Below are 10,891 nucleotides of genomic sequence, written 5' to 3' on the forward strand. Positions count from 1 at the left end.
AAAAGAAAAGAGAGAAGATTCTTGTTCTTGGCCGCCTCCTTCGTTAATATAGGGTTTAGGACTTTAAAATCCCTTATTTTGGCACTTTAGTCCCTGAAATTTATCGCTTTCCTGCCACAGCGGTTCTTGCCGCGGTGGGTGGTAACGCGGCAAACATCGCCCTCCGATTCTTCAGTTGTCCGCGACATCTTCTAACCTACCGCGGGGTTTTTTTCTCCTTTGGGCCGCGGCCGCGGCAAAACCGCAGTTTTTTCACCTGTTCCTTTTGGAATTTGGAAAAACGTAAAACATGAAAAGTTGTAGCCCTTTGGGTTAGCTTTCCAACCATATATTGGTGGAGCCCAAATGGAGTTGTGAGCTAAAAAGTTATGTCTATTTTACTCGATCAGTTGGCGCAATAATGCCTCCTCAAGTCCTTCGTTGCGTACTTATTATCAATTTGACACTCCGAACAGATGAATCCCGGCTTTTAATTCTTGAGCTTTTTACTTCAGACCTTCAAAGCTTTTCAAATCACTTAAATTCCTCCATAACATCTATATAGCTTCGAAAATTACAACCTACAAGGTCATAAAACATCATATTAGTGCAGAAACACTAGCGATTAAAGCGCGAAACTCAATTAAATGCAGTAAATTCGAAGTGTTATAAGCGACTAAAATATGCATTATAGCCTATTTCATCAACACCCACACTTGAAAAACATTGCGTCGTCTCGAGCATCAAATCACTTTTTTTTAATAGACACGACCTTTTTAACAATTCCTCCTAACTCATCACACAAGAGTAAATTTATAAAATAGACTAAGCAAAAAGCGTAACATCTCACCTCAAGATTTTGACTCACAAGTAACCACACGTTATTCACAACTCACCCACTTACTCTAATATACGAGCGTGACTAACATTACCTTTCCTTCTGAATCAACGTGCCTCAACACAACAAAAGAGAGTAGTTTTCCACACAATAAAATTTAAAGAACACTTAGGAACTCAAGATAGAAAGAATTCACTCACTCTCAGAAATTATACATTCATATTGCCTACAAAAGATGCCACCATAAGCTTGCCCGTAGTGTACTACTCCAATAAAATCGAGCTCATTCAATCTTCGATCAATTAGGACTTTTTATTTGGTTGTAATGTAGGCTACAGGGAACGGTAGGGATTTAATTTAGATTATAAGAGTGACTACAACCTCCCTAACGCACTTTAATACATAATATTTTAACATTCCAAACCCCAATAACTTATGTCAAACCAAAACTCACCACCTTCACAGTCATATATATCTTACCCATTCTTCTTTAAAGCACACTTACTCAAAGAGCCCACAACTTATCAAAGGAATTTTTTTTCACAAGAATCCAACTAATTTTTTTTTTTTCCAATTAAGTAGCTCTTACTTTTTCAAAACAGTGCACCTTTCTCTTATTTTCATTAGTTCCACTCTCAAAAGCAAACAACCACCCCACACCTTTACTTTTAAGCAATAGTTCATAATATTTCACGGTGCTCATGAGAGGTTACAATGGTTCAAATAGATGGTTTATTTCCGAACAAATGGGTAAGTGCTTGTAATGTGGTTGCCAAAGAAACAGGATTCACGGCTCAAAGGGGTTAACTACGATACATATAATTAGGGCGGGTAAAATATACAATATCTGGCTCAACAAAGAAATGCCTATATCACTTCCTAGACTGATAAAAACTACTATTTCGCTTTGCAAACACACGGGGCAAGTTCTAGGCATACAAATGCAATGCACAGAATATCACAAACCTTACACACACATGGCACATAACTCACTCAGAATTAGAATTCATCAAGACACCTCTAGTCAGAGCAGTTAAGGCAAATTTAAAAATCATACAATTTAAGGTACTTATACAAGAGTCAAAAACTGAGCCTAAGCGTCACATACCAAAGTACTCTCACTATTCTCAAAGGCATAATAAAAGTCAAGAATATTGCTTCATTTTTCAAAACAAAACACAATGGCTCCTATTCCCAAAAAAAAAAAAAACTACTACACAACCGGTTCAAATAAAACCCTTGGAAAAGAACCGTGATTTAAAGAAAACCAAGGGGTAGTTGCTACACTACCTAACAAAACAAAAATCTTTTTGGTATTTCTTTAGACTTACTTCCCTCAAGAAAACTGTCTAGAAGATCCGTCATCAGGAAAAGTCCAATCTTTAAAAAAAAACAAACACAGCTAAAGTAGCATGAAAAGCCACCAGACAATCTCCTCACCCCACACTTAAAATTGTGCCATTGTCCCAATGCACACCAATACATACAAGAGTGTAAAGAAACTCCCTGGTAGGCCAAAGGCCGAAGCACTAGCAGTTCATGAGGTACTCAGACTTCTCCCAAGCTTGGGTCCTTCGTGTGGGTACTCACACTTAGTTCCAACCATTTGGTTTGCTGATCATCCTTCCAATACCTTTGGCTTTTCCATGCTCCTAGAAAATAAAAAAAGTTGACACTACAAAAATAATACAATTAAAATATAAAAAATAAAATATAAATAAAAGAAAGCATAAAGCGGGTTGCCTCCCAACAACATTATTTAACGTCGCAGCAATCGCGGCACGACGCGAATTCACTTTTTTGCCTCCACTCGAGCTTTATGAATTTGAACCCTCAATTTGGCATCAAGTTTTCGGCTATGCTCCAGAGGGTGGAGGACAAATCTAACTGGTCCAAGCAACCATTGTACTATTCTACACTTCTTGGCTTTTAGATGAGGTATGTAGTCCTGTCTTTCTGGTAAGAAAAATTCCAGAATATAGGCACCTTGTTCTTCATTCCTTGACTTCTCAATCGGCTCGGATGACTCTATTTTCATATCGTCATCCAAGCATAATGTGGAAAAATGTTTGGAGTGAGGACCAATGCGCTCACACACATGAACTTCAGGACTTTCAGCATCCTCAACATCAATGATACTAGAGTCAACAAAATTTGTATCCTCAATGTCCTTGGCTAACTCTAGTCTCACTTCTTCAACATTGACATCTTCAAATTCTAGTTGGCTAGGTTGTTGATGTTCTGCTTTGACCTCCCCAATTAATACCTCAAATTCATGCTCTTCTTGGCTACTATCATCAATATTGGATTGTTGAGCATTAAAAGCTCCAACCACTTGACTCAATTGAGCCTCCAACTTGCGAATAGTTGCCTCTTGCCTTTCTATGTGCAATTGTTTCTCATTGTTTTGTTCCAGAAGACACTTTAGCATATCCTTGATCTCCTTCAGGTCCGCATTCCCAGGTTCTTTGTTCCTATTAACTTCACAAGAAAAGGTGGAACCATCGTAGTAAGGGGTTGGGGAAAAATAAGAAATATAAGCACAACCATGAAGGTGACCATTTTTACCACCACACACATCACACACATTCCACAAATAAGATTGAGTTGGTGCACATAACTCGCTCTCAGGAACGTTTTGAAAATTTTGCCACGGGTGGTTTCCTTTACAATATGTATAGAGATCAATAGTAGAATTATCTACACCTAAATCCCATAATTCCAAGATGTCATGTTTCTCAAATCAATAGTTATAAGAAAAATACCAAGAAAAAACAAAACAAAATAAAAGTTCAAACTTGAACCCTAGCAGTATATACAGCTACAACTACACCATTAGTTCCCCGGCAACGACGCCAAAATTTGATCACGCCCAACTATGCCTTATAAAAAGGACTAAGCGGTCGCTGCAAATATAATCCGGTTTACAAGTCCGGAGTCGAATCCCACAAAGAACTAAGGTTTAGCTACAGCTGTTCATTATCACCAAGAAGACAAGCTTGAACAATTCCTAACCTATAGATATTAAGATTCCTGTGTTTAACTAATTAACTAACAAATTAAAATATAAATTAACAACTAACGATACTGAGGGTTAGAGAAAAGATTAAGGAGGTCTAGAGTTATGATTTCCCCAATTGTCGGAATCCTTCCCGCTATGTCTTCTATAATTTCGCCTAAGTATTCTCTACCGATCATGAGCGCTCTTATTACCGTAAATCTCTCCCGAGTAATTACAACAATTTACTAGACGCACTCTCCCGAGCTACGCTAGCTGGCTTTTAATACAGCTCACTTCAGATTGCACCCAAGGCTTCGTTATCCCTAATCCCGCCTTTAAACCCTCGGTTATTGATCCCTTATATACTTTGGGAGTGGTGTTGTTTAACAATTACCTAAATATGCACTCTCTCCCGAGTTATGCATACTAAATAGGCACAGCTAATTGAGAGCTCTTCAACCAACCACAATATAAACGTAGTTGAACAAATAGAGAAAAGCTATTACTCAATTATATAAAAACATAACAAGAATTTATCCTACAAAAGGTTCTATCAAAACTCTAGATAACAAATTAGCTATTCATAATAGTATGTAAAACTACAATACTAAAAGGCATAACCAACAATGAAAATAGGAAGAGGAAGGAAAAAACTCGTAGAAGAATTCTCCGCCTTGCTCCCAATGTGTTCTTGCCTCCAAGGGTATTGTCTAACCCTAAAGTAGTGTCTCCTGCCTCCTTAGGTCTAATTTATGTCCAAAATATGTCCCCCTCTTGTTCTTGGCCGGCCTCCTTTGTTTAATATAGGGTTTAGGACTTAAAATCCCATATTTTGCACTTTAGTCCCTGAAATTTTCGCTTCCTGCCGCGATTTTGCTGCGGTCGCGGTGGAACCGCGGCCAAACATGCCCTCTGATTCTTCAGTTGTCCGCGACCATCTTCTACCGCGGTTCTGCCGCGGTCGCGGCAAAACCGCGGTTTTTCACCCTGTTTCTTTTGGAATTTGGAAAAACGTAAAACATGAAAGTTGTAGCCCTTTGAGTTATCTTTCCAACCATATATTGTGGAGCCCAAATGGAGTTGTGAGCAAAAAGTTATGTCTATTTTACTAGACAGTGCGCAATATGCCTCCTCAAGTCTTCATTCGTACTTAATTATCAAATTTGACCTCCGAACACGATCCCGGCTTAATTCCTTGAGCTTTTACTCAGACTTCAAAGCTTCAAATCACTTAAATTCATTCCATAACATCTATATAGCTCAGAATCACATCTACAAGGCATAAAACACACAATTAGTGCAAAACACTAGCGATTAAAGCGCAAACTCAATTAAAGTGCAGTAAATTCGAGTGTAATAAGCGACTAAAATATGCAATTATAGCCTATCATCATTACTCTATTTTCGAAGTTCAAATCAGAAACCTAATTAGGTCAAGTTATATCGACCATTTACTCGATCATATTCCTTGGACATTATACTTTAAAAACTTAAGTTATATACACATTTAGTATAAAGAATCTTAGTACTCCTACTATTTTATGTAATTTAACTCATTATAATAAATTATTATTGTATTTTTCAAATTATCATATCAAGCTTGTTACGAAGAATCATCTATTGCAGTAATCCATTTTAACCTATTTGGGTACAATCTATATACCGGTGTAATAAACTTAAACTCTTTTTAAACACTTCAAAATTGATAAAAGCCTATGAAGCATAAATACAAGTAAGAGCCTCAACCTCAGCGCTGTAATAAAAGGAAAATACTACTACTATTGTACTTGAAACTTTTAAATTACTATCACAATAACCAAGCAATGCATCTAAACGCTACTTTAATTTCTCTTCAAATATCATGGCATGACGACGGCGTGTTCACAATCACACTGAAACCAAGATTATAATTAGGCTTATGTTGTTGTGGATCAGTTTCAGCCTTACACATGAAAAGGTACGTAATTAAGCATGCATGCGAGCTTATTTTTTTACAATATATGTTACATTATATTTAACTAGCATAGAGGTTCTAAAAAGTAATCACGATACTCTGTCATGAGTTAAAAGCAGTGAATCTAGGTTAGTAGAATTTAGACTGTTAATCTTTCTCACACCTTTTAACTATATTAATCACCATTACATACGATCATATTCTTAATGCCATGCGCCCTACATCTAATTGGCCTAAGAAATGCAAAGTGTTTTACACTTGGACATAAATATTAAATTAATAGAAATAGGACTGAGGCTCTCTCTGTTTAGTTTTATTTACCTTTTATAGGGTAGCACACCTTTGAATGTTGTTTTACTTTGATGCTTGCGGGGTTGATACAGTGCGTACTTATTTATGTAAAATTGTGGACAAAAATTGTCAACTTATCACCACAATTTTTTTTTAAGTGATTAGCATTTAGAGTTGTGCTAATAGTTTTAACACTTTTTAATTTCTTGTCTTAAATTAATATTTACTTTTTTTAAATAATAACCCTGTATATCAATTAATATATATTTACTTTTTATATATACATAAAATGTTTTTTTCCCGCAAAACGATATTGTATGTTGAAGACGCCAATTCTCAAAGGAATGACTAATGGTGTCAGCTTCTTTTTTCCCCTCTTTTATTTGCTCCTTTGTTCATTTCCTTTTTGTCTTCAACATTATTGGATAAATTAACTCGAGTAAACCTTAAATTTCATGACGTTAACAGATGATATAAATTTTTATCTTCCCATGAATTGAGGGCGTTCACCTTTAATTTGAGACGTAAATTAAATTAAGCACCTTAATTTTGTACTCAAATTTAATGGACTCCTTCTTTGTTATAATCTTTTATTGATAGTAAGCTCGTGAATACTGAAGATGAACAAAAAAATGTAAAGACGGGAACACCTTTACTGATATTAAAATCCTAAACGGCTGAACCTAAGGTGTCACACAAGTGAATTGGGTAGTTAGCTAAATAGTTGTTCTTTTCTCTTTAAAAAATGATAACAAAACCTAGTTGCTAAGCGGGTTCGCTCGCCGTTACTAGGGGAATCCTTGTAAAAAAAATTTTCCTCCGCTTATTGATATGCTTAAACTCAGCGGGTAGTTTTGCCTGACCTAGGGTCGCGGTCGGAGCGCCTAAGCGCGATAAGGGTCGGGGAGCCCAAACATGCGACGGGTTGAAGCCGCGACATTACGAGAGTTGAGTTTGAGTTGTGTCCCACATTGGTGGGTTATGGGTATCTTGGTCTCCTTATATGGTCTTGGGCAATCTTCATCTCATAAGCTAGCTTTTGGGGTTGAGTTAGGCCCAAGGTCCATTCTTATCCAGACGAGGGTCTCTCATGTTTGTTTTAGGGTAGGTGACGATCAAGGAAGTAGAATGAATAATAGGCGAAAAAATATCCTCTAAAAATTTAACGGGATGAACAAGTTCTAGTATTCTAAAATAAATATTTCATCACATTCGAATCTTGAAATTTAAAAACCCTTTGATAGGAATCATTTTTACCTTAAATGAACTTTACACTATCCAAATTTAAATTATTCGAGCCAGTGTACGGAGAAATGAGGTGGGGTCAAATAGATGGTGAGAACCAAAGGACTCTTAGCGCCTGTTTGGCCGGCTGGAAAAATCAGCTTATTTTGAAAAGTATTTTTTTTTTCAAAAATGTTTGTGTTAAACTAATTAATTTGAAAAATATTTCTAAGCAGCAATTAGTATTTGGACAAGCTTTTAAAAAGTGCTTCTAAGTATATTTTTCTCAAAGTGTAGAAGCTACTTTTTGGCAAATACTTCAATTTAAAAAAAAAAAATCTCAGCTTTGCCAAAGAGGCTATTAGGCTGGCAGGTATGGGCAATTTGTTGGGGGGAAAGAGCCATAGGAGTTAGCAGTCAAGTCAGTACCCCAGGAGGGTTAGCCCCCTTCTAATCTTATAGTGTGGGCACTCCTTGTAATTGGTCCATTATTTCAGTAACTGAGGTGACGTTAAATCCCCACTGGCCATATCATATCCACGTGGGCATCCTTGCTTTATCCTAGTCAGCCTCTTATTGCCAGGTAAGCTTCACCCAATAAAGATTTTTGTGTCATCTTCAGTGGAGGGTCCCCCAGAATCACACTGCATTATTCTCTATAATTATTTTAATTATTGTTTAGAAATAATATATATATATATTATAATAATTATAATATATAATTATTACCATAATATATAATTATGGTAATTCGGTATTTACCAAATGCACGGCCCTAGCTTCTACAGCCTGCAAAACGAACTGTGTACTCACCAAATGTTATTTCATCATTTATTTTATTGTGAAACTAAAATTTCAAAGTTACAAATAAGAAAAGAAGAGATTCTTGTTGTATCATATACTAAATCGGACCTTTAAAATGCACAACATCACCAACAATTCTTGAAAATTTTATCTAAATGTTAAACATAAACGTAGAAAGTAGGAAAATAAACATGCCATGGTCGGTCCTAAGCATCTTCAACAATCATCACTTAGTTTATACACCTCAATAAAAAATCATACTAACTCTTAAATCTATAAAACAAAAAAAAAATTACTAATTCAAAATAAAAAAAACAAAGGAGTTAAACCTCCCCCCACCCCACCCAACCCCTCTTCCCAACAAATATAAAACTCAAAGTGTATTATTTTAGTAAGATCCAATAATTTATTGATTAAGTATCATGAAATTTAAAAAAATAGAGGGCAGACTTTAGCTTATGATTTGAGAATGACCCCTCGAAAGGCATTAACTTCCCACCTTCTGTCACATGCAACCTTTCATATATCACTACCCAACACTTCTATATAAAGAGCTTCTCCCCTCTCATTTCTTCAAACAACTTCTACATTCACTTATCTCTCATTACCAAAAACAAAACAAAACTTCTCCAATTCAAAAAACCGAAAAAAAATACACCATTTTCTGCAAAAATGTTTAGTTTCTCAGATAACGATTTCTTTGCTCGTAGATGTGTTTGGGTAAATGGTCCTGTAATTGTTGGTGGAGGTCCATCAGGATTAGCAGTTGGAGCTTGTTTGAAAGAACAAGGAGTTCCTTGTGTTATCTTGGAAAGAACTGATTGTATTGCATCTTTATGGCAAAAAAGAACTTATGATCGTTTGAAACTTCATCTCCCTAAGAAATTCTGTCAACTCCCAAATTTTCCATTTCCAGAACATTACCCTGAGTACCCTACAAAGAGACAATTCATTGATTATCTTGAATCCTATGCCAAGAAATTTGACCTAAAACCACAGTTCAATGAGTGTGTACAATCTGCTAAGTACGACGAAGCTTGTCGTTTGTGGAGGGTGAAAACTGTTTCAGCAAATGGTTCTGAAGTTGAGTATATTTGTCAGTGGCTTGTTGTTGCTACTGGTGAAAATGCTGAAAGAGTTGTGCCTGAAATTGATGGGTTGAAAAATTTCGGAGGTGAAGTAATTCATGCTTGTGAGTACAAGTCTGGTGACAAATTTCGAGGAAAGAAAGTTCTTGTTGTAGGCTGTGGAAATTCTGGCATGGAAGTTTCACTTGATCTTAGTAATCATGATGCTCAACCATCAATGGTTTGCCGTAGCTCGGTAAGTTATTACTACAGAAACTATAACTTTTAAATGAGATGGTCACACAGTACCGAGTTTAGATTTCTAATATAGTTTTGTTCTGTTATTCAGGTTCATGTTTTGCCAAGAGAGATATTTGGGAAATCAACATTTGAGCTGGCTATGATATTAATGGCATGGCTACCACTTTGGCTAGTTGACAAAATTCTACTTATTCTAACATGGTTTATTCTTGGAAATATTGAGAGTTATGGACTAAAAAGGCCATCAATTGGACCATTAACACTGAAGAATACACAAGGAAAAACCCCTGTACTTGACATTGGTGCTTTGGAAAAAATCAGATCAGGAAAAGTTAAGGTTGTACCAGGAATTAAAAAGTTTAATTGTGGCACTGTTGAACTTGTTAATGGTGAAACACTTGATGTTGATTCAGTTGTTTTGGCTACTGGCTACTGCAGCAATGTTCCTTACTGGCTACAGGTGAGAAAATGTTCTACTCTTATTTAAATAAAAATATTAGAGTATAGCATATATTTTGACCAGTTGACTAATATTGTTTTGTTATGTTATTACAGGAAAGTGAATTTTTCTCAAAGAATGGATTTCCAAAGGCACAAAATAACTGGAAAGGAAAATCTGGGCTATATGCAGTTGGATTTACAGGGAGAGGGCTGGCTGGTGCTTCTGCTGATGCTATTAGAATTGCTAAAGATATTGGCAAAGTACATCAAGAAGATCTTAAACAAAAGAAGCAAAAAGTTCCAACACACAGACGTTGCATCTCTACCTTTTAAATTCAAGTGAAGAAAATCATTAAAAAAGAAGAAGAAAAACCCCAGAATTTCCCTTCTTATTTTTTTCACAGGGGGAAAGAGAAAGATGTAAAATACTTGTGTAAAAAACATATACTACAAAAGCCAGAAAATAGCCATAGGTTTCAGCCCTCTCCAAAAAGGCCCAAGTTTTGCTACAGTTTGGGTGTTTTGTGTATCTAAGGATGTAGAGGCGTTTTAGTTCCTCTTTTCTTTTCTTTTTTTTTTTTCCACAAAAATTTACCATATGTTTTTATTTGTATTGACATTTCATACATACTTGTACAATCTCTACTGATGATTAATTACAATGACCTTATTTCTTTATAAGTTAACTTTAACTTCTATGTACTGATAGTGTATAAATTTTATTCACATCATCAAATTAACTTGACCTATAATTCTAAATAACTTTTCGTAATAAAAGGAAACTCGAGAAATAACGTGGTATAAAATTGATTAAATTAGTCTACCAATTATTTATATTGTCAACTTTTATAATTTAATCCTTCTTCTATTCTTAGGAGAATTAACCTAAATAGCTGTTCACCTAACCACTTAAACTAAAAATAGCCAGCAAGTGTATAACATATGTATAATATTTGCATAATAATGTATAATCAATACATAATTTATATATATCAATTAGAAAAAAATAAACAATGAATGTAACTAGCTAT

At 35.5% G+C, this 10,891-nt stretch overlaps 1 protein-coding gene across 1 annotated transcript; it reads left to right on the forward strand.

Moving 5' to 3' along the window:
- The first annotated feature begins 8,676 nt into the window (after nucleotides 1–8,676).
- Nucleotides 8,677–10,546, forward strand: LOC109208690 (probable indole-3-pyruvate monooxygenase YUCCA8). The gene is made up of 3 exons (XM_019371830.1): nucleotides 8,677–9,414; nucleotides 9,508–9,879; nucleotides 9,975–10,546. Exons 1-3 carry the CDS (start codon nucleotides 8,764–8,766, stop codon nucleotides 10,191–10,193), a joined length of 1,242 nt encoding a protein of 413 aa, XP_019227375.1. The 5' UTR covers nucleotides 8,677–8,763; the 3' UTR covers nucleotides 10,194–10,546.
- The last annotated feature ends 345 nt before the right edge of the window (nucleotides 10,547–10,891 follow it).

Source organism: Nicotiana attenuata, unplaced genomic scaffold (genome assembly GCF_001879085.1).
Source record: "Nicotiana attenuata strain UT unplaced genomic scaffold, NIATTr2, whole genome shotgun sequence".
Taxonomy (NCBI): domain Eukaryota; kingdom Viridiplantae; phylum Streptophyta; class Magnoliopsida; order Solanales; family Solanaceae; genus Nicotiana; species Nicotiana attenuata.

Excerpts from the sequence above, each read along its gene's own strand:
- LOC109208690 (XM_019371830.1), top strand. The coding sequence starts at position 8,764 with ATGTTTAGTTTCTCAGATAACGATTTCTTTGCTCGTAGATGTGTTTGG. Across the intron at positions 9,415-9,507 it reads CAATGGTTTGCCGTAGCTCG|GTTCATGTTTTGCCAAGAGA; the intron begins GTAAGTTATTAC and ends TCTGTTATTCAG. Across the intron at positions 9,880-9,974 it reads ATGTTCCTTACTGGCTACAG|GAAAGTGAATTTTTCTCAAA; the intron begins GTGAGAAAATGT and ends ATGTTATTACAG.